The sequence below is a fragment of the Eubalaena glacialis genome, chromosome 1 (assembly GCF_028564815.1).
Source record: "Eubalaena glacialis isolate mEubGla1 chromosome 1, mEubGla1.1.hap2.+ XY, whole genome shotgun sequence".
Lineage (NCBI taxonomy): Eukaryota > Metazoa > Chordata > Mammalia > Artiodactyla > Balaenidae > Eubalaena > Eubalaena glacialis.
Genome location: NC_083716.1, coordinates 230,945,002 through 230,969,343, shown reverse-complemented (window position 1 = coordinate 230,969,343; position 24,342 = coordinate 230,945,002). Strand labels below are relative to the sequence as shown.

At 41.9% G+C, this 24,342-nt stretch overlaps 1 protein-coding gene across 1 annotated transcript in view; it reads left to right on the top strand.

Moving 5' to 3' along the window:
- DNER (delta/notch like EGF repeat containing) overlaps positions 1–24,342 on the top strand; it is a 323,611-nt gene that overhangs the window by 205,181 nt on the left and 94,088 nt on the right. The window contains exon 7 of the mRNA XM_061205679.1: positions 20,285–20,398. Within this exon, the coding sequence (XP_061061662.1) occupies positions 20,285–20,398 (114 nt within the window). The remainder of the gene's footprint in view (positions 1–20,284; positions 20,399–24,342) is intronic.

The window sequence follows — 24,342 nt, the reverse complement described above, 5'->3', positions numbered from 1 at the left end:
GTTGTTTCCGCCTTTTGGCTGCCGTGAATAACGCTGCTGGGAACCCATCCTCTTATGCCCGTCCTTCTCCTCCAGGATCTTATGCTTCCAAACTTTTCGGTCTTCCTCTCCCTGCCATCCCCCCCTCCCTGTCCCCCATTTCCTTCCCAGCCTCCCATCTGCAAGGGTTGGAGGTCTCAGTTAAAACCAGTCCCTCATGGGCTTCCCTGGCGGCTTCCCTGGGCTTCCCTGGTTGGGACTTCGCCTTCCCATGCAGGGGGTTCGTGTTCTATCCCTGGTTGGGGAGCTGGGATCCCACATGTCTCGTGGCCAAAAAACCTAGACATAAACAGAAACAATATTGTAACCAATTCAATAAAGAGTTTAAAATGGTCCACATCAAAAAAACAAATCTAAAATTAAAAAAAACCAGTCCCTCAAACAAGCAATGATTTTGTAAGTCCTTGCTGCCGCTCTGTCTGCTCGCCTTCCCTTCCCTTTCCTCCTCCCCTTCCTCCTCCTCCTCCCCTTCCTCCTCCTCCTCCTCCTCCCCCTCCTCCTCCTCCTCCCCTTCCTCCTCTTCCTCCTTCTCCTCCTCCTCCCCTTCCTCCTCCCCTTCCTCCTCCCCTTCCTCCTCCCCTTCCTCCTCCTCCTCCTCCTCCCCTTCCTCCTCCCCTTCCTCCTCCTCCTCCTCCTCCCCTTCCTCCTCCTCCTCCCCTTCCTCCTTCTCCTCCTCTTCCTCTCCTCTTCCTCCCCTTCCTCCTTCTCCTCCTCCTCCCCTTCTTCCTCCTCCTCCTCCCCTTCCTCCTTCTCTTCCTCCTCCCCTTCCTCCTTCTCCTCCTCCTCCCCTTCCTCCTCCTCCTCCCCTTCCTCCTCTTCCTCCTCCCCTTCCTCCTTCTCCTCCTCCTCCTCTTCCTCCTCCTCCTCCTTCTTTCTCTCCTCCTCCTCCCCTTCCTCCTCTTCCTCCCCTTCTTCCTCCTCCCCTTCCTCCTCTTCTTCATCACTGCTCTTTGTCCAATCAGTAATTTTCTACCCACTTATTTAAACTTTCTTTCTCTTCATATCATGAATCTGCTTCTCCAGTGTCATTGGTGCTGTCCTTCTCACTGATTTCCAGGGCTTTTTCTTAGTCCTCGTCTCTCCAGCAGCCCTTCTCGCCTGGCTTACAGAGCACTGCCCTGTGTCCGTTCTCCTTGGACCTCTCCAGCCCTCCTCCCACCTTCTGTGCCCGGTTCCATCTCTAGGGCTCAGTCCTTACCCCCTTCAGCCGCCTTTCCCTGCCTGGGCCAGCAGTCACTCATTCTGAGCTGTCACCTCTAAGTGAATGGCTTCCAGACCCTTCCTTTCAGCCTCCCGGGTCCCCTCAGCCCCAGCACTTGCACTGGGCTCAGCGTGATGCTCTGCTAACCCTCAGCCCCTCCTAAGACTCAACCCCAGACTCCCCTCCCTCTGCCTCCCACACATGCTTTCAAGCCTAGCTCTCTTCGACTGGCTCCTGTTTCTATCAGCTGTGCCGTCACTGCCCTCATCTCTCAGGCTGGAAGCTCAGTCCTGCCTGTTGACTCCCCCGTCTTGCTTATTTCTGGACAGTCTCCAGGTTTGCTCTGTTTACGATGATTCCCCATCTGCCCCTGCACGCTGCTTCCTCTTCCATCGCCAGTGCCCTGATTCAAGCCTTGTCGTCTGCTGCCTGAATGATTGTGGTAAGCCGGTCACCCTCACCACCATCCACGCTGCCTTGCTTACGACTGCAGTGCAGTATTCCAGAAGCCCAGGACTGGAGCCCAGCCGAGCCAAGGGCAAAGCCTGCTCCCACTAGCCATTCTCTGTGGAAACTAACGTCACTGGGTCTCAGCTTTCTCTCTGTAAATCGGGGTGGGTGACAGCATCCGCAGCCCCACAATGCAGTGGTTAAGTGATGCATGCGGTGTGCTTAGAAGGGTCCCTGGTGCACAGTGAGTGCTCAGTGAATGTCAGCGGCTCTTATTGTTGTTGCTTTTGTGGAGCCAAGAGTCAGATGCCCTGCACGGAGCACTTCCACTACTTCCTGTGGCCGGAGATGTGGCCTCAGTCCCGTCTGTGGGCTCCCTCTCTGGGAAGCCAGCTTGGACCATGTGGGACCCTTAGGACATCCTTTCCTTCTCTCCTAAGACCCAGGAGAACTGGGCCTGAGCGGCTCCTTGCCACGTTCCCTGCCTCAAGGCTGGCCTGGCTCTCACGGTCTTTCCAAACAAGCCTCATGAAGAGGCGAGAAAAGACATGTGAGGAGTAACGAGTGTGGGGTTTGGGGTCTGCGGTCCTGGGTTTAACACCAGGCAGAGTCACTCACCGATTGAGTTTCTCTGAGCCCAAGTTTTCTTGTCTGTAAAATGGAATAATGGTATCGCCCTTGTAGGGGTGGAAGAGAACACGCACACACGTACACATGCATGTGCAAACATATACACACACATGCAAACATGTATATATACACATACACATGCACACACACACACACACACTTACACACACACAAGCGCACATCTGCATCCACACATACGTACGCCTGGCTCAGAATAGGTGATGCATAAAGGGCACCGGTTTGTAGCTTCTAAACACAAGTAAGAGGAAGCCGATGAGAAGGATCCGAGCTTCTGTTCTCTGTCTCTCCCAGAGGCTGTGCCCATCCTCCTACGCCCCGTTTGGCCTGCCCCTTTGGCCCTCATTCTATCCAGACCAGAGGCCCCTGTTTCCAAGGAGAAGAGAGGAAGGTCTTAAGCTCTCCCCCTAAGTTAAAGCAAACAAGAAGGGACCACGCTACAGCCCTCCTTCGGCATGGCTGCGCTCTGTTCAGAAACCTTCAAAGGCACCGCGCTGGTGACCCCGGCTCCTCAGCACGTGGATTTGAGGCTGTCGCGGCTTGCCCTGGCCCCAGCCTTCCCCCCGCCCACTCCAGGCTATCCAGCCTCACGTGACACCGAATGTGCCTGGCTTTTGTTCCCACTGAGTTTAATTGTTTCCTATGAGTGTGTCTTCTCTCCTCATCTGGAGTAAGCTCCCTGCAGGCAGGAACTGTTTCTAAACATCTTTTAGATTCTCCATTTGTGAATGTTCACTCCCCAAAATTTCTTTCTGAAAGAATGGATGAACACCTCCTGTATAGCTTGGGTTATTACACAAGCTTAGAATTCAACCGATAAATATCTTTAAGGCAATTCCTTACCTTGTCTGCCCCATGGTATAAGTTTTTGATTAATTTAATGTCTTCTCCCTTCTGATTTCAATTTCTCAGAACATACTTAATGAAAAGATCTTTCTTGAAATCTCTCCCCCATTGTAATCACTAGATTAGGAGACACAGGTGTCATATACAGTCTGGCCTATATTAATATCTCAATTAATACTTCTTATTTGGGTTCTAGGGAAATGGAATGAAAGAGATTATTTAAAAATAGCAATGCATGGTGCTTATGCAGTCATTAATTACTTTGTAATGAGTACCCACAGTGTCCCTGGCTCTGTGCTTGGGGCTGGGGGCAGAAATCATCAACACATGCTCTTAAAGAATAGGAAAGTAGATCTGGAAGCTATGCAGTGACAGGTACAGTAATTGAGCCTAGGGGCTCTCCCACTCATGAAAAGAAAAAACATGTGTCAACATGCAGCCAATAAAGGCTTTTTGATGTGATACAGTATTTGACTTTCACGCTCTGATCTTTTTCCTTTGTTATCTGCATGAGATGTGTAACTCTTAAATGAATAATATTAATATTAAAAGAAAATGTTTGCTGCTGGTTTTCCAGATCAGTGGTTCTCAAACTGTAGCATGGACCTTGTGTCAGAATCACCTGGAAGGCTTCTTAAAACTCAGATTTCTGGGACTACCCCCAGAGTCTCTGATTCTGTAGGTCTGGGATGATGCTGGTGAATTTGCATTTATGGTAAGTTCCCAGGTGATGCTCTGGGGACCACACTTGGAGAACCACTGCTCTCAACTGCCTGTTAAAAACTGAGAGATCAAACAATATTGGCATAATGCTTGGCAGTGTTAAAATCCTAAGTTATTCATTCATTCAAAAATATCGAGCCACCTACAATGCGCCAGGCATGGTGCAAGCTATTATGGATTCAAGGGTGCACCTGAAAGAAATGGCTCCTGCCCTTCGGGGTTGATCTCATTCATTACAACTCTCTTGGGAGCCAGGTGTGCTCATTATCCCCAGTTCACCCATGAGGGGAATGAAGGTCAAAGTCAATCCACTGATGCTCTCACTCAGCCGATCGTTGCTTCACCATCCCAGACCTCTGACTCTCCAAACCACTGTCCTTTCCACTGTGCCTCTTGCCTCTGTGCTTATTAGATGTGGTTACTTTTTTTTTTTCTCCTAACCTCGAGGTTAATTTTTCTAATGCTGCTGAATGTCAGCTTTCTTTCATGCTTTTCTATCGCATATTCCCATTTTAATTATATTTTATTGATTGCCTTCTGCAGATGGGCCTCCTATATCTTCCTTTTTTTGCCTTTGGTTTTAAAATGATGTTTGCATTTGCTCAGATGTGTTTGTTTTTCCCCTGCCAGCAGATCTTACTAGTTTTTTTTTATTTTTTTCTGTTAAATAATTTCTGCCTTCCTACTTTGAAATTGGATTCCTCTGAGATTGAATGTCTTGATGGCACACAGATTCTGGCTGTTTATTGCTTGCTTCAGTGTGCTAATATTAGGCACTTCATCTCTACAGCAGCAGCTGAGGCCCCCGCCGTCTGCTCTGATCCCCCCAGGGTGAGAGCCGAGGCTGGTGGGCTCTGTCGGTGGCATCAGGCTTTCAGTACAAATCCAGCGCTTCTCCTCACTGCACAGGCCAGGCTATTAAAAGACCAGGAATATTAAAAATAGCTCTCACCACAATTCCCACGTTGGAAGCTTTCAGGACAGCTATGCAAAGAAACAATTAGATTCTACCTCACAGAGTTAAAGTGACTTTTTGTTTCAGGAGAGAAATCATAAAGTAAAGATCATACACAAAAACAATTGTTTCAGAGAATGTTTAGAAAAACAACTGATTGATTGCCTTGACTCATTTAGCCAACTTTGTTTACACTTCACGTAATTTGCCATTGAACTCTGGAAGGTTTACCTTCATTTGAAGAGTACAGCCAGTACATAGTGACCTGGGGGTGTTGAGGGATATAGTTTTTTTGTTATATTGCTATCAATCAAGAGACACCACTAGGATGTGGTTTTCTCCAAACCATTCTGATATTCACAGGGAAACATAGCTATTTTTTCTCTTTATATACACTGATAAATTTTAATCATATTTTATACTTAAATACAAAACAGTGTAAAATTAAATACTCCCAGGCTACATTAGACCAAAGATAATCCAGTAATGCACCCATTGAATGAATGATTTGGTTCAATGCATTTCCTTAAAGGTGTCAAGTCATCTTCTCCATCTGGCAGGCTTCACTCACTAGCACATGCACTTTATTTCATCTGACACCATTTCTCATGGTCAGACTGCTTTAAAAGCACTAAGCCTCAGTCTAGAGCTTTCTCAATTGTCCCATATGTCTTTGAAAGACCTATGTATCCCGAGGCACAATTTTACTTGTATCTTTTTTGTTATATGAGAATGTTCTCCAAAGAGACAATAAAACCTCTGTGATTCTCTAAGAGATCAGCAAGTCCCATAACATCTGTTTTTGAAGCAATTATTTTACTTATGAATTGAATATCACAATTATAAATTCTTCAGTACCTTAAAGTTTTTAGAGTCAAATAATTTATTTTAAAATGGTCTTTAACTTCTTAGGAGTTATAAATATTTCTAAGGATTCTGATTTTTTCAAAATGTTCTGAAGGTGTTGTTTCCCTGTTTTGTAAAGGATCAGCATCTGTTTAAGGGCAGATAAGAGGCATTGGGATAAAAGCAAGGGTTTTTAGTCTGAAGAACCAAGGTCTCATTGACCTAAACTGGGGTTTCTCAACTCTGACATTAGGGACATGTTGGGCTGGATTACGGAACTGTCTTGTGTATTGTAGGATGTTTAGCAGCATCCCTGACTTCTATGCACTAGATGCCAGAAGCATCCCCAGGGGTGTGACAATAAACAATGTCTCCAGACGTTGTCAAATGTTCCCTGGGGAGAGAGTCACCTGGTGCAGAACCACTGACCTAAAGAATTAAACTTGGATAGGGGCTTTGGCAGGAGAAAGGAGTTCTATTTCAGATCTGTTGATGCCTATTGCAGGGAACTGTCGAAGGTGCTGAATGCTAGTTGGAGAAGCAAGACTGAAATTCAGAAGAGGGTCAGCCTAGTTCCACCCATGGCAGTCTGACTGAGGGAGCAGGGGAAGGAGGGGCCCTTCAGCAGGGCAACTGCTCCATTGTGTTTTCCCAGATTGGAATTCAGACCACTGCAGAGCACAGGGTGATTTTCGATAGCACATTTTTGAGATAAAAAATTTTATTTTAATAGCTATGCATTTACTTTAACGGGCATTAATTAGGAAGAAGAGTAACTAACACATTTCGCCCATGCTGTTCTGGGTATTATTGCTTAGGGAGAAGCTAAATCTAACTTGAAAGATATAATTGATGTTAGGGGAAAAGCTTTAAGCAAGTTAGTTCATTTGTGCCAGGAAATGTTTAAGTGCTAAGGATTCAGTGATTAACAAGACAAAGTCCTGATTCTCAGGGAGTTTATGGTCTCCAAAGGGAACCAAAAAAGAATATCATTTCAGGTAATGATAAATATGTTGTAACGGAGCATGCAGGAACCCTGGGGGGACCACAGGAGGCTCCAGGGACGAAGCCTTGATCCCATGGGATCACCTTCTAGGTGGGGAGGTAACCAGTAGATGTGTGTGTTGTTGAGTAGAGGTAAGTGCTAAGATGAAGAATAAGGGAGGGAAAGAGGCACAAGGTCTGAGCAGGTGATTTCTGAGTGGCGACCTGACTAATGGGACGGAGTGGCCATGGAAGGGCGCAGGGTCAGAGGGAACAGCCGATGCAAAGTGATGGTGGGCCACTAGGGCTGAGGTTTTTAAATTTTTTTCTCTTATTAGAGTTCTTCCAGAAGTTTTAATATATTTTTAAATTGTGGTAAAATATACAATGCATAACATTTACAATTTTAACTATTTTTAAATTTTGGTAAAATAAACATAACATAAAACTTACCATTGTAACCATTTTTAAGTGTACAGTGCAGTAGTGTAAGTACATTTTGATATCCTAGAGTGGCTATTACACACAGGGAGGACTATCTGAAATTATCTTTTGTGTTTGTTTCCTTGTAAGAATTAAACTAAGAAATTATAGTGATTCTCAAGCCCTGTCAAATATCTCAATGTGTGTTGCCTTAACCCTGTCTTTCAACTTAAAATTCATAAAAAAAAATCAATTTCTCAACTAAACATTTTAATTGGAATCCTAAGTCTGATAATTGCTCTCATGCACCACACTTTCTCCATTGTGACACCTTCTTTGCACACAAACACACTCAGATTAGCCTAACCCAGATGCCAAGTGACAATCCCAGGGCTCAGATCTCTGTCATTGTAGCATCATCTCCTTATTTGGCTCCATCTCTTTCTGGGTTACAAGACTCATCCCACTAAGGGAAGAGCTTTATTATCTCTAGCTAATTGCAGTTCTTGACCCAAATGAATTAGATCTGGTGCTCAGAGGACCAAGGTTGTTTCTGGGAGAGAGATTTTCGGCTGTCTTACAAGACCTGGGCATCCAGAGCAATTCTCATACCAGTGATGAACACACAGGGGCCATCCTTTTCCTTACTGTCTCCATCTATGGTCAGCTGTGGTCTGGACTCTCCAAATGGGGCTGATTTCACAATGCACAGTCCTTGGGTTCAAGAGACATCTTGACCTAATGGTTCTGATTTTGTTTGTAACCCCCACTAAGATTGTAGCTAACTCCTTCTCTACTTAGCTGGATTTTACATTTCTTTAGCTCCCCTAAGACATTTGTTCATCTCCCTAATTGGTTCTAGGGGTGACTTTAATGCTATTCTGTTAGGTCCTCCTCTGCTTTATGTAATTCAGTTTTAACTGCTTTTTTTTTTTAAATTTAATTTAATTTTATTTATACAGCAGGTTCTTATTAGTTATCTATTTTATACATATTAGTGTATATATGTCAATCCCAATCTCCCAGTTCATCCCACCTCACCCCACCCCCACCCCACTTTCCCCCCTTGGTGTCCATATGCTTGTTCTCTACATCTGTGTCTCTATTTCTGCCTTGCAAACTGGTTCATCTGTACTGTTTTTCTAGATTCCACATATATGCGTTAATATACGATATTTGTTTTTCTCTTTCTGACTTACTTCACTCTGTATGACAGTCTCTAAAGTCCACCCACGTCTCTACAAATGATCCAAATTTCATTCCTTTTTATGGCTGAGTAATATTCCATTGTATATATGTACCACATCTTCTTTATCCATTTGTCTGTTGATGGGCATTTAGGTTGCTTCCATGACCTGGCTATTGTAAATCGTGCTGCAATGAACACTGGGGTGCATGTGTCTTTTTGACTTATGGTTTTCGCTAGGTATATGCCCAGTAGTGGGATTGCTGGGTCATATGGTAGTTCTATCTTTAGTTTTTTAAGGAACCTCCATGCTATTCTCCATAGTGGCTGTATCAATTTACATTCCCATCAACAGTGCAAGAGGGTTCTCTTTTCTCCACACCTTCTCCAGCATTTGTTGTTTGTAGATTTTCTGATGATGGCCATTCTGACTGGTGCGAGGTGATACCTCATTGTAGTTTTGATTTGCATTTCTCTAGTAATTAGTGATGCTCAGCAGCTTTTCATGTGCCTCTTGGCCATCTGTATGTCTTCTTTGGAGAAATGTCTATTTAGGTCTTCTGCCCATTTTTTGATAGGGTTGTTTGTTTTTTTAATATTGAGCTGCATGAGCTGTTTTTTTGGAGATTAATCCTTTGTCCGTTGATTCGTTTGCAGATATTTTCTCCCATTCTGAGGGTTGTCTTTTCGTCTTGTTTATAGTTTCTTTGCTATGCAAAAGCTTTTAAGTTTCATTAGGTCCCATTTGTTTACTTTTGTTTTTATCTTCATTACTCTAGGAGGTGGGTCAAAAAAAATCTTGTTGTGATTTATGTCAAAGAGTGTTCTTCTTATGTTTTCATCTAAGAGTTTTATAGTGCCTGGTCTTACATTTAGGTTTTTAATCCATCTTGAGTTTATTTTTGTGTATGGTGTTAGGGAGTGTTCTAATTTCATTCTTTTACATGTAGCTGTCCAGTTTTCCCAGCACCACTTATTGAAGAGACTGTCTTTTCTCCATTGTATATCCTTGCCTCCTTTGTCATAGATTAGTTGACCATAGGTGCATGGGTTTATCTCTGGGCTTTCTATCCTGTTCCATTGATCTATATTTCGGTGTTTGTGCCAGTACCATATGATCTTGATTACTGTAGCTTTGTAGTATAGTCTGAAGTCAGGGAGTCTGATTCCTCCAACTCCTTTTTTTCCCTCAAGATTGCTTTGGCTATTTGGGGTCTTTTATGTCTCCATACAAATTTTAAGATTTTTTGTTCTAGTTCTGTGAAAAATGCCATTGGTAATTTGATAGGGATTGCATTGAAACTGTAGATAGCTTTAGGTAGTATAGTCATTTTCACAATATTGATTCTTCCAATACAAGAACATGGTATATCTCTCTATCTGTTTGTGTCATCTTTGATTTCTTTCATCAGTGTCTTTTAGTTTTCTGAGTACAGGTCTTTTACCTCCTTAGGTAAGTTTATTCCTAGATATTTTATTCTTTTTGTTGCAGTGGTGAATGAGATTATTTCCTTATTTCTCTTTCTGATTTTTCATTGTTGGTGTATAGGAATGCAAGAGATTTCTGTGCATTAATTTTGTATCCTGCAACTTTACCAAATTCATTGATTAGCTCTAGTAGTGTTCTGGTGGCATCTTTAGGATTCTCTATGTATAGTTTCATGTCATCTGCAAACAGTGACAGTTTTACTTCTTCTTTTCCAATTTGTATTCCTTTCATTTTCTTCTCTGATTGCCGTGGCTAGGACTTCCAAAACTATATTGAAAATAGTGGCGAGAGTGGACATCCTTGTCTTTTTCCTGATCTTAGAGGAAATGCTTTCAGTTTTTCACCATTGAGAATGATGTTTGCTGTGGGTTTGTTCTATATGGCCTTTATTGTGTTGAGGTAGGTTCCCTCTATGCCCACTTTCTGGAGAGTTTTTAATCATAAATGGGTGTTGAATTTTGTCAAAAGCTTTTTCTGCATCTATTGAGATGATCATATAGATTTTATATTTTAGTTTGTTAATATGGTGTATCACATTGATTGATTTGCGTATATTGAAGAATCCTTGCGTCCCTGGGATAAATCCCACTTGATCATGGTGTATGATCCTGTTAATGTGTTGTAAGATTCTGTTTGCTAGTATTTTGTTGAGGATTTTTGCATCTATATTCATCAGTGACATTGGTCTGCAATTTTCTTTTTTCATGATATCTTTGTCTGGTTTTGGTATCAGGGTGATGGTGGCCTTGTAGAATGTGTTTGGGAGTGTTCCTTCCTCTGCAATTTTTGGAAGAGTTTGAGAAGGATGGGTGTTAGCTCTTCTCTAAATGTTTGATAGAATTCACCTGTGAAGCCATCTGGTCCTGGACTTTTGTTTGTTGGAAGATTTTTAATCACAGTTTCAATTTCATTACTTGTGATTGCTCTGTTCATATTTTCTATTTCTTCCTGGTTCAGTCTTGGAAGGTTATACCTTTCTAAGAATTTGTCCATTTCTTCCAGGTTGTCCATTTTATTGGCATAGAGCTGCTTGTAGTAGTCTCTCATGATGCTTTGTATTTCTGTGGTGTCCATTGTAACTTGTCCTTTTTCATTTCTAATTTTATTGAGTCCTTTCCGTCTTTTTCTTGATGACTGGCTAAAGGTTTATCAATTTTGTTTATCTTCTCAAAGAACCAGCTTTTAGTTTTATTGATCTTTGCTATTGTTTTCTTTCTTTCTATTTCATTTATTTTTGCTCTGATCTTTATGATTTCTTTCCTTCTGCTAACTTTGGGTTTTGTTTGTTCTTCTTTCTCTAGTTCCTTTAGGTGTAAGGTTAGATTATTTTTTTGAGATTTTTCTTGTTTCTTGAGGTAGGATTGTATTGCTCTAAACTTCCCTCTTAGAACTGCTTTTGCTGCATCCCATAGGTTTTGGATCATCATGTTTTCATTGTCATTTGTCTCTAGGCATTTTTTGATTTCCTCTTTGATTTCTCCAGTGATCTCTTGGTTATTTAGTAATGTAATTTTTACCTTCCATGTGCTTGTGTTTCTAAGGTTTTTTTCCCTATAATTGTTTTCTAATCTCAATAGTGTTGTGGTCGGAAAAGATGCTTGATATGATTTCAATTTTCTTAAATTTGCCGAGGCTTGATTTGTGTCCCAAGATAAGATCTGTCCTGGAGAATGTTCCATGTGCACTTGAGAAGAAAGTGTAATCTGCTGTTTTTGGATAGAATGTCCTATAAATATCAATTAAATGTATCTGGTCTGTTGTGTCATTTAGAGCTTGTGTTTCTTTATTAATTTTCTGTCTGGATGATCTGTCCATTGGTGTAAGTGAGGGGTTAAAGTCCCCAACTATTACTGTGTTACTGTTGATTTCCTCTTTTATAGCTGCTAGCATTTGCCTTATGTATTGAGGTGCTCCTATGTTGGGTGCATATATATTTATAATTGTTATATCTTCTTCTTGGATTGATCCCTTGATCATTATGTAGTGTCCTTCCTTGTCTCTTGTAACATTCTTTATTTTAAAGTCTATTTTTTCTGATGTGAGTATTGCTATTCCAGCTTTCTTTTGATTTCCATTTGCATGGAATATCTTTTTCCATCCCCTCACTTTCAGTCTGTATGTGTCTCTAGGTCTGAAGTGGGTCTCTTGTAGACAGCATATATATGGGTCTTGTTTTTGTATCCATTCAGTGAGCCTGTGTCTTTTGGTTGGAGCATAATCCATTCACATTTAAGGTAATTATTGATATGTATGTTCCTATTGCCATTTTCTTAATTGTTATGGGTTTGTTTTTGTAGGTCCTTTTCTTCTCTTGTGTTTCCCACTTAGAGAAGTTCCTTTAGCATTTGTTGTAGAGCTGGTTTGGTGGTGGTGAATTCTCTTAGCTTTTGCTTGTCTGTAAAGCTTTTGATTTCTCCATTGTCTGAATGAGATCCTTGCCGGATAGAGTAATCTTGGTTGTAGGTTCTTCCCTTTCATCACTTTAAATATATCATGCCACTCCTTTCTGGCTTGTAGAGTTTCTGCTGAGAAATCAGCTGTTAACCTTATGGGAGTTCCCTTGTATGTTATTTGTCGTTTTTCCCTTGCTGCTTTTTTTTTTTTTTTAAGTAGATATATAGTGTTTCTTTTTTCTTCTCTATTTTTTTTTTAAACGGGAATTATTTATTTATTTATTTATTTATGGCTGTGTTGGCTCTTCGTTTCTGTGCGAGGGCTTTCTCTAGTTGTGGCAAGTGGGGGCCACTCTTCATCGCGGTGCGTGGGCCTCTCACTACCGCGGCCTCTCGTTGCAGAGCACAGGCTCCAGACGTGCAGGCTCAGTAATTTTGGCTCACGGGCCTAGTTGCTCCGCGGCATGTGGGATCTTCCCAGACCAGGGCTCGAACCCATGTCCCCTGCACCGGCAGGCAGATTCTCAATCACTGCGCCACCAGGGAAGCCCTCCCTTGTTGCTTTTAATAATTTCTCTTTGTCTTTAATTTTTGTCAGTTTGATTACTATGTGTCTCGGCATGTTTCTCCTTGGATTTATCCTGCTTGGGACTCTCTGTTGTTCCTGGACTTGGGTGGCTATTTCCTTTCCCATGTTAGGGAAGTTTTCGACTATAATCTCTTCAAATATATTCTCGGGTCCTTTCTCTCTCTCTTCTCCTTCTGGGACCCCTATAAGGCGAATGTTGTTGTGTTTAATATTGTCCCAGAGGTCTTTTAGTCTGTCTTCATTTCTTTTCATTCTTTTTTCTTTATTCTGTTCCATAGCAGTGAATTCCACCATTCTGTCTTCCAGGTCACTTATCCGTTCTTCTGCCTCAGTTATTCTGCTATTGATTCCTTGTAGTGTAGTTTTCATTTCAGTTATTGTATTGTTCATCTCTGTTTGTTTGTTCTTTAATTCTTCTAGGTGTTTGTTCTTTAATTCTTCTAGGTCTTTGTTAAACATTTCTTGCATCTTCTCGATCTTTGCCTCCATTCTTTTTCCAAGGTCCTGGATCATCTTCACTATCATTATTCTGAATGCTTTTTCTAGAAGGTTGCCTATCTCCACTTCATTTAGTTGTTTTTCTGGGGTTTTATCTTGTTCCTTCATCTGGTACATAGTCCTCTGCCTTTTCATTTTGTCTGTCTTTCTGTGAATGTGGTTTTCGTTCCACAGGCTGCAGAATTGTAGTTCTTCTTGCTTCTGCTGCCTGCCCTCTGGTGGATGAGGCTATCTAAGAGGCTTGTGCAAGCTTCCTGAGGGGAGGGACTGGTGGTGGGTAGAGCTGGGTGTTGTTATGGTGGGCAGAGCTCAGCAAAACTGTAATCCACTTGTCTGCTGATGGGTGGGGCTGAGTTGCTTCCCTGTTGGTTGTTTGGCCTGAGGCGACCCAGCACTGGAGGCTACAGGCTCTTTGGTTGGGCTAATGGTTGACTCCCGGAGGGCTCATACCAAGTAGTACTTCCCAGAACTTCTGATGCCAGTGTCCTTGTCCCCACAGTGAGCCACAGCCACCCCCCCCCCGCCTGTGCAGGAGACCCTCCAACACTAGCAGGTAGGTCTGATTCAGTCTCCTGTGGGGTCACTGCTCCTACCCCCTGGTTTCTTATGCGCACACTACTTTGTGTGTGCCCTCACAGTGCAGTCTCTGTTTCCCCCAGTCCTGTTGAAGTCCTGCAATCAAATCCCGCTAGCCTTCAAAGTCTGATTCTCTAGGAATTCCTCCTCCCATTGCCAGACCCCCAGGTTGGGAAGCCTGATGTGGGGCTCAGAACCTTCACTCCAGTGAGTAGACTTCTGTGGTATAATTGTTTTCCAGTTTGTAAGTCACCCACCCACCGATTATGGGATTTGATTTTATTGTGATTGTGCCCCTCCTACCATCTCATTGCGTCTTCTTTCTTTGGGTGTGGGGCATCATTTTTGGTGAGTTCCAGTGTCTTCCTGTCGATGATTATTTAGAAGTTAATTGTGATTCCGGTGCTCTCACAGGAGTGAGTGAGCGCACGTCCTTCTACTTCACCATCTTGAACCAAATCCTCTAACTGCTCTTGTCTTTATCTCCTGATTTTCCAGATGAAATTCTGCTGCATGTCCATCTCATCCCCGTCCCCTCCTAAAGTTAGTTGCTAACTTTCTTCATAGTAATTTCTGTATTACATGACAGTTTAAAATTTGCACCATACATCTCTTTCTAGGGCAGGATCATAACTGCTTGTGTTGTATCCAGCGTCCCTCTCATGTCCTTCTGTGGTCCTGAGACCACAGCATGAAAACAGTGCTAAAGAGTGAAAAGGAGCTGGGCATGTTTGGGAACAGAACAAGGCCCCGGGAGGCTGCAGCATTGTGGTCAATGGGGAGACTGAAGATGAGGAGGCAGGGGCCAGGTCATGGTGTGCTTTTTAGCCATGGGGTAATGTGTTTGGGTCTTATTCCAAGCTTTTGGGGAAACCACTGGAGGGTTTTAAATATAAAAGTAATAGGATATAAATTATGTCTTAAAAAGATCTCTCTGGCTGCTCCCATGTAGAATTGATTTTAAGAAATCAAGTGTAGTCATCAACAGATGGGTTGGGGGACCATTATTTGAGTCCTGGTAGGAGGCAGCGATGCCTGGAACTAGACAATATGAATGGTGTCATATGGTTGTGATGATAATTTGGAAGGCGGTCCATGAGTGCTTATGGTTCGGTTATGAGGAGGCGCCATATTGCTAGCTGGAAGGACAGGAATGGAGATGTTTACTGATATTGGCCTCTGTAGTTAGGTATAGACTTCTGTCATTTGGGAACCAGAATGAAGGAAGGTTGTCACTGCTGTGCATTTTTAGAGAAGTGTAAATGACAGTCACATCTTTTCTGCATCCTTCTGTATCTTTACACAGGCCTTTCTCTGTGTTTTGTCAGCCTTCGCCTTGGGAACTTACAGTGTAGATCTTCAAGGCCTGAAATGCCTGAAATACATACATTCGTGTGTGTGCTGGAACAAATCCTCCGTGACTCACACCAATGGTCGCCACTTACTACCTCTCCCACCCACTGTGTTGACGCCATCACAGTCTGGCTTGACCATCTTCTACCAGGTCCTCTGGGTGCCTGTCACTGCTTTGGTAGGATAAAGAGACGTTATTCACGATTGGCATAGTTACTTCATTCCCCAGAAAGGGACTAGCTTTCTGCAGGGTGGAAGGAAGACCCCAGGCAAAGCTTTAATGGTCTTTGTTCATTTAAAGTCCTACCAATCCCTCATTTAGTTTTGACTCTGTGGTTATGACATCAAATTAAAAAACAAAAGACACAGGAAGGGAGATCTATAAGGCTTAGGTATCCAGCTCAGAGTATCACATATAGCTCAATGTCAATGATTTGTCTGAAAACTGCAGGTACGTCTCTGCTCTCTGAGGGTCTAAGAAATGACTCACTGGTGTTTAAGAGCCCTTTGAGTCAGATGCAGGGTGCTCATGGTTCCTTGCCTTCTATCTCTTCTCTCCAAGAGCTGGCCTCAGTTGGTCAGTGAGAGCAATGCAGTCAATGGTGGTACTCTGGGCACTTCCAACTAGCCACTCGCTTGAGGCCAGTAGTAATACCTGGCCCCATGTGGACAAGCATCAGGTCCTGAACTACGGCTCAGCAGATCCATAGGCTCGTTATTGCCCACAGCTGACCAACTGGCCACCTGCAGCTAAGGATGCTGGGTAATCCCCAACATCCCATAACCCCAGCCCTGCCTCTCTGCCTCTCTCTGATCCCTCCCACACTCCTCCACTGTTATTTTTCATCTCCAGTTATACTGAAGTCATAGACATGCCAATATGGGTATACTTTGCAGTCCAGCTAATTACAGAGGGCCTTTTTCTTTATAGTTCCATGTTTTCTATATTTTAAAAATCTTTAATATAATGCTTTTACAATCTTGAGAAAGAAAAACGGAGCTGGAGGAATCAGGCTCCCTGATTTCAGACTATATTACAAAGCTACAGTAATCAAGACAGTATGGTACTGGGACAAAAACAGAAATATAGATCAATGGAACAGGATAGAACGCCCAGAGATAAACCCACACACCTATGGTCACCTTATCTTGGATAATGGAGGCAAGAATATACAATGGAGAAAAGACAGTCTCTTCAATAAGTGGTGCTGGGAAAACTGGACAGCAGCTACATGTAAAAGAATGAAATTAGAACACTCTCTAACACCAGGCACAAGAATAAACTAAAATGGATTAAAGACCTAAAGGTAAGACCAGACACTATAAAACTCATAGAGGAAAACACAGGCAGAACACTCTATGACATAAATCACAGCAAGATCCTTTTTGACCCACCTCTTAGAGAAATGGAAATAAAAACAAAAATAAACAAATGGGACCTAACGAAACTTAAAAGCTTTTTCACAGCAAAGGAAACCATAAACAAGACGAAAAGACAACCCTCAGAATGGGAGAAAATATTTGCAAATGAAGCAACTGACAAAGGATTAATCTCCAAAATATACAAGCAGATCATGCAGCTCAATATCAAAAAAACAAAAACAACCCAATCCAAAAATGGGCAGAAGACTTAAATAGACATTTCTCCAAAGAAGATATACAGATTGCCAGCAAACACATGAAAGGATGCTCAATATCACTAATCATTAGAGAAACGCAAATCAAAACTATAGTGAGGTATCACCTCACACCAGTCAGAATGGCCATCACCAAAAAATCTACAGACAATAAATGCTGGAGAGGGTGTGGAGAAAAGGGAACCCTCCTGCACTGGTGGTGGGAATGTAAATTGATACAGCCACTATGGAGAACAGCATGGAGGTTCCTTAAAAAACTAAAAATAGAACTACCATATGACCCAGCAGTCCCACTCCTGGGCATATACCCTGAGAAAACCATAATTCAAAAAGAGTCATGGACCACAGTGTTCATTGCAGCTCTATTTACAATAGCCAGGATATGGAAGCAACCTAAGTGTCCATCAACAGATGAATGGATAAAGAAGATGTGGTCCATATATACAATGGAATATTACTCAGCCATGAAAAGAAATGAAATTGAGTTATTTGTAATGAGGTGGATGGGCCTAGAGTCTGTCATACAGAGTGAAGTAAGTCAGAAAGAGAAAAACAAATACCATATGCTAACACATATATATGGAATCTAAAAAAAAAAATGGTTCTGATGAATCTAGGGGCAGGACAGGAATAAAGATGCAGACGTAGAGAATGGACTTGAGGACACAGGAAGGGGGGAAGGGTAAGCTGGGATGAAGTGAGAGAGTAGAATTGACATATGTACACTACCAAATGTAAAATAGATAGTGGGAAGCAGCCACATAGCACAGGGAGATCAGCTTGGTGCTTTGTGACCACCTAGAGGGGTGGGATAGGGAGGGTGGGAGGGAAATGCAAGAGGGAGAGGATATGGGGATATATGTATATGTATAGCTGATTCATGTTGTTATACAGCAGAAACTAACACAACAATGTAAAGCAATTATACTCCATTAAAGGTGTTAAAAAAAAAAAAAAGTCACACAAAAAAACCCCAAATATATAATGCTTTTAAAGCTTGGGAACAGAAAGCAATGGTATAGTGACTGATCCTTGAGCAGTGTTCTTCATTGGAGGGGACTATTGGCATTTGATTGAGAAAACTGTGTTATTCTGGACCATTTTAGGCAGTGCAGGGCTTCAGCATCTCCACCATGGAATGCCGGTGTGACCCCCTAACCATTGTGACAATCCCTAACATCCCCACATCACAAACGTGGATTATACTCTTGGATTGAAATCTTACTAAACTTGAGTACGATATTGGAGCATTTAACAGCACTGAAGATTCACCTTGCTTATAGTTTTAATTTAATATTAGATCTGTTAGGGAATTCCCTGGCTGTCTAGTGGTTAGGACTTTGTGCTTCCACTGCAGGGGGCCCGGATCCAATCCCTGGTCAGGGAATGAAGATCCTGCAATCCGCGCAGAGCGGCCAAAAAAAAAAAACCAACAATTTAGATCTATTAGATAAGAACAAATTAAAGGCATGGGAAGATTTGTGTATTATCAGACAATGTGGTTCTTAAAAAGAAATTGTTGATATTAATAAATATAGAGTGTTTAACTAAATTTGTAAATGGGACCAGACATTCATTAAGGAGGCCATTAAAAGTGATCTTTTCAAAATAAATCTCTTTTAGTTAGGGATGCATAATGAAGTCTTTATAGGTGACAAGAAATTTTCTTTAAGGTACCCACAGGGATGATATGGAAGTATGAGGAGACTAGATCAAATTAAATGGACAAAATGTGAATAATTCTGAATTTAGACATTTTATTTGAAAATATATTAACATAAAATTGTTATATTAAGATATTCTGTTCTGAATTTTGGAGTACATTTTTGTCCTGGTGTTTGGATTTTTAGTTTACATGATTATCTTACTCTTCTCATACCCATGAGTTAGCTACAGTCCCCTAGACTGTTTTAAAGCCCGTAAGGAAGAGTAGGATTGCAAACAATGGCCTCCATGATCACAGTCTGTAACTTAGACTAGTTTGGCAGGTCATTGAAGCTCAGGCCAATCATCTCTCTCCTAACATTGATTTATTTTTGCAAATACAAGTGCTAATGACAGTCTTTCAAAACAAATAATTCAGAAAGACAAGTTTTTAATGTACTTTATGTACATCCTGGAAAGCACAAAATGTTAGAGTATGATTATAGTTTTGTAGGAAATATCTGTGCATAAACATTTCTGATAGGAATTATCTCCAAAGTATTAATAATTCTGTCACTCAAATAACATAACTAAGGGTAACTTTTTTCTCTTTCTATTTTAAATCTTGTATTTTCCAAATTTTCTTTCATAATCATTTTCCACTTTAAACTAAAACACATAATTGCATGTTATTTTTTAAACTTGCCTTTTGGAGGGGCTTTGTTTTCAAAGTTAACAAAGTATTTGGAATTTATTTAAGGCTTCTCAGCTGCATGGCTATTCCAATAGATACAAGTCCTTATTTTCTCATCACACATATGTGGTTATGTTATTACCCAAAAAAATCACCACTGGAGGCTTGCTTCACCGAGCAAATTTACTGGGTTGGGTTTGTGCTTCAAATTAGAATTAAGATGCATATAGTCATGTGCTTAATATTATATGTGTCTCAACCTTTTTGTCTTTAAAATGAAGGGATAGGGCGTGAATTGAACACCGAAGGTCTTCTAGCTGTAAAATATAAAAAGTTAAAAAATTTTAATATCTACCTGGCAATTTTCCTAGTGGTTTTTTTTAATAGGTACTGGGATGACCTTGGGAAAGTGGCCGTCATCTCAGTGGTCAAGCAAGACATTATAGAGCCTGTTTTTTCTTAGGTCGGAAGGAAAGGACAGTGGTCTTCAGGCTCAGTTTCTGAAGGTTCTGACTAATATTTCAAAATAAAATTCGGAGCTAATGTTGAAAAAAGTCTCTCTTTGCATAAAGATTTTTTTTTTTTTTTTGGCTGCGTTGGGTCTTCGTTGCTGCGCAGGCTTTCTCTAGTTGTGGCGAGCGGGGGCTACTCTTCGTTGTGGTGCGCGGGCTTCTCATTGCGGTGGCTTCTCTTGTTGCGGAGCACGGGCTCTAGGCGCGCAGGCTTCAGTAGCTGTGGCTCGCGGGCTCTAGAGTGCAAGCTCAGTAGTTGTGGCGCACAGGCTTAGTTGCTCCGCGGCATGTGGGATCTTTCCGGACCAGGGCTCGAACCCGGGTTCCCTGCATTGGCAGGTGGATTCTTAATCACTGCGCCACCAGGAAAGCCCTGCAATAAAGATTTTTGCAAAGCAAATGACTTTTGAACTATGATTCTAAACGGCTCTGATTGTTTCTTGTTGTAAAACCAAATTAGATCAAGGATTGCCTGGGAGACTAGCTTAATGCTGCTGCCTTGGTTGGATGGGTACCAGTTGACTCCATCAATTCATGGGATGGTTCATCAGAGTTTTGGGACAAAATATTTTATAAATGTCTGTCTTGTTTTGTTCAGGTTATACTGGAGAGCTTTGCCAATCCAAGATTGACTATTGTATCCTAGACCCATGCAGAAATGGAGCAACCTGCATTTCTAATCTCAGTGGATTCACCTGCCAGTGTCCAGAAGGTAAATATTATTACCCCAGGAATAACTTACGGTTTCCATTTTAAATCATACATTAATTTGATGACCTTGTACTTCAATTTTCTGAAAAATCTCTACTCAAGAGAACTTCCTATTTTGTTCCATTTATAAAACAAGATATAAGATAGTCCTTTCCTTTTAAGCTCTGTGCTAGAATAGCTTGGAAATTATGTCTGAATATTAGACATAATCTCAAAATTTCTGCAATTTTCATTTATACATTGAAAATGAATAACTATAATAAAATGGAATTTCTTTCTAATGGCAAATTTCACTTGTTAAGAATCCTATTTTTTAAACTATGCATTTGGTTTACGTTAAAAAAATTTCAACATAAAGTTCACCTGTTTTTGTCTTAAAATCAACTTTATAACATCTTGGAGACTTCTAATCCCCTGGAAAGCCACATCTTTAGAGCTACTTTTAATAAAAAAATAGTTGTACTGTTTTCAGTTTCACCTTGAAGAAGCAGGCAGATAACCCCAGCTATGGAACTGGTGTTCAAGGAATGATTTTGTACTTGGAGGAAGTTTTGTTCCCATTTCTGCTTGGAGGGATGTTATGGAAGGGATTGCTTTAAACCTTTAATATTGTAAGAATAACATGATATTAGAGGTGGTTTTTTTCCCCCCTAAAATAATCAGGAGCATGTGCGCTCCTGATCCACAGAAGTGACCTTGACAACTACATAGAGTAGGCTGACGTCCTTTGAAGAGATTAAATGTAGCATCTGCGTGTATAAGGAACCATCTCTGTACTCAGAATAACCTGAACTGCCCCTGGCTGAGAGGCTGGAGTGGGGCAGTGGTACGGATGGGTGTTGATAAAAGGCCACCGACCTCCTGGGTAACCTGAGGGCTCAGGTGCCTCATACCCTTTCATATTTTGAACACTGAACAGTGGCTAAGGAGGTGAATTCTGTGTCCTGGCTTCTGCTCCCCTGGGCAGGGGCAGGAACGAGTGGCTGTGGCTCTTTTGGTTATCCGCAAGCTGTGTGTGCTTGTGATGGATGTGGTTACCATGATGATGGAGTTATATGTGCTGGACCATCTCCCCTCTTCACTTGAGTGTCTTAAGCAAATGGGAAAACTGGAAACGTTGGCAGGCGGATGACTGAGTCAGCGTCACCAATTGTCACCCAATGTACAGAGCGCTGGGCAGTTTCTTACAGCTTTGCCACACCCTGGGTTAGTCGTTTGCCATCTAACTCTGGTTGTAGGCTGTGCTTAGAGTCAAGGAAGGGCTTCAGGGTCAGCGGCTGATTGACTGCTGACAAACCATTAATCCCCCAATCCCATCCGATCCTCCTTTCCCTTTTCTAGTGAACATGTGTGCTGAGGACCCTGCTTCCCTCACAGGGACATTTTGGGATCGAATGGGATTTTGGGGAGAGGTCTTTGAAAACTCCAAAGTGCTTTATTATCATAGTTCTGATTGCTGCCAGGAAGTTCAGATGCCAACCCAGAGGCTCTGAGAGGTAGTGACTTGCACAAAGTCACACTGGTAGTAAAGGATGACCCTTGAACCAGAGCCCAGGAATTTTGTGCTCACTCATGCTCCGTTTTCTAGTTGATAAAGATTTGCCAAGCACATCCTACATGCCAGGCACTGAGCTGGGTGCTGGGCCCTAGGGTTGGCAAAGCTGAAAGGGCCCCTCCCACGGTGCAGACACACATAAGTCCGTAGTTACAAGCAGGAATTGGTGCCTTGAAGACGCACAAGGATCTGCTTAGCTTTGGGGACCTGGGAGAGGTGCCCACGTGTAGAGACCCTGAATGAGGAGAAGGAGGAAGCTGGCGAAGTTGAGGGCATCACCGAGGAGCAAAGGGAAAGGGGAAGAAAGTGGGTGACGACGGCTGAGTCCTCAGGGCTTCACAGGGCTTTGTGCGTGGTGTTGGGGCACGTCATATTCAACCCAGACGGGAGGGCAGAGGCTTAGGTTTGAAGCCCGTTTTGCCTCTTGCTCACCAGCTCTGTCCCTGGGCCAGCGATTTCATACTTCTCTGTGTCTCAGTTTTTTAATCTGTAGAATTGGGACCATGATAACGCCCACTTCCTAGGGCCCCTGAGGGTGGAATGAGAAGACGCTTAGGTAAAGTGCCTGGGTAAGTGCTCAGTAAGTATTAGGCACCTTATCATGACTGTTTTCCTAATAATGATTACTATTAAACCACTGAAAAATGTAAACAGGAATTTGAAATTTTTCTTGTGGAGCAGTATGGAATGGGGGTTGGAGAGAGACAAGACGGGGAGTAAGCAGAAAAGTTTGGGGGACTGTCGTAGAAATCAATGTTGACTGCTAGGAAGGGAAGGTAGAATTTGAAAAGGAGAGAAGCTGATGGATTTGGGAGAGCTTGGCAGGGAAAATGGAGGGGCCTGGAGATGGATGGGATATGGAGGGGGAGGGAGAGTGAGGGGGCAAGTCTGCGGCTTCTCTTACTTTACGGTTGGTTGTGCCATTCATGGAGAAAAAGAAACATGGAGGAAAAGTGTTCTATTTTGGACACGTTGAGTGTGACATTCAAGTGGAGATGGCAGCTGGGCAGTTGCTGTGAGTCTGGAAGTGAGCGGGGATGTCTGGGCCAAGTCTATACACAGAGACCTTGGTCTATAGATAGTAATTTAAACCTGGCCGTCCATAGGGTTGTCTAGAGACTTTCTTTATCCAATAGCCTATCAGTTCCTCCATGCTGTCTTGATAAAGCCTAGGGAAAATGTGATGATCTAGAATTGAAATGATGGAGATGAATTTCCCAGCAAGTCTTCATATGAAGACTTTCATCCGGAGGTTTACCTTCACTGAAGACTGACCAGGGAAAGTGGCTTCAGTTATAATGCGGAAGGATTCATTGCAGTGTTTTGAAGCCTCTCGGCAGCCAGCATTTTAAAAGCAGCCCCTCCCACTGACCTGTTCTTAGGGTGGTTTTTGTAGAAACTAATATTTATAGAGCACCTTGCGCTTAAAAAAACCCTGCGTCTCCAGGAGTTTTCTCATATCAGCCATGCTGTGAAAACAAGTTTGAAAGCATTTCAAGTCCACAGTGTTCTAAAGTTTAGAGCCAGCACTTGACCCTTGCCTGCCTCCTTTTCTTTCTTTTTCTTCCCCCCGCCCCCCGCAGTGATTAACATTTTCGCATGTTTGCTTTGTATTTACATATATAGTTTGTGTTTTTGCAAAGTAATTTGAAAGTAAATTGTAGGCTTCATCACATTTCATCCCAAAATAAATCAGTTTAAGAACAGAATAAGTCAGAATAAGAACATTCTCCTTGATATCTACAATACCACAACCAAAGAAAATAAGTAATTATTTCCTAATATTATTTGCTCTCTGCCCCATTTTCACTTGCTCCTTTGCATGTTTGTATTGATTCTGTCTGCCCTGTTTCCCTGTGATATTCTTTGAGGGTGGGAAATGTATTTTATTCATCTCTCTCTTACTAACTCTCCTTATCCTATCATGGAGCTTTTAGTTCCATATTTTAGGTTAGTAGGAGGTTAATAAATATTTGTATGTTAATTTATTTTAAAAGTCAACACTTAGAAGTCACTCACACTATGCTTAGTAACTCATTAGAAGGTTACAATACTATGAAGCAAATTATATTAATATTTCCATTGAACAGATTGAGAAACTGAGGCATGAGAGGGTAAATAACTTGCCTGAGATCACATAGCTAGAAATTGAAAGCCAGGTAACTTAGCACTAACATTCTTAACCCTTGGCCTATACCATCTCTGAATATATTCTTTAAAGTAAATTTTATTTTGTTTATTTTAAAAGATGGTCTTTGTAACCATAGTCATGAGTAAAATAAATTCAGTTTGTTGGGTTATAAAACTTCTAAATGTCACTGTTTAAAAATCTTAAGTCTGGAAAAAGCTAGAAAAATTATTTTTTTTCCTTTTTTTTTTTTTTTTTTTTG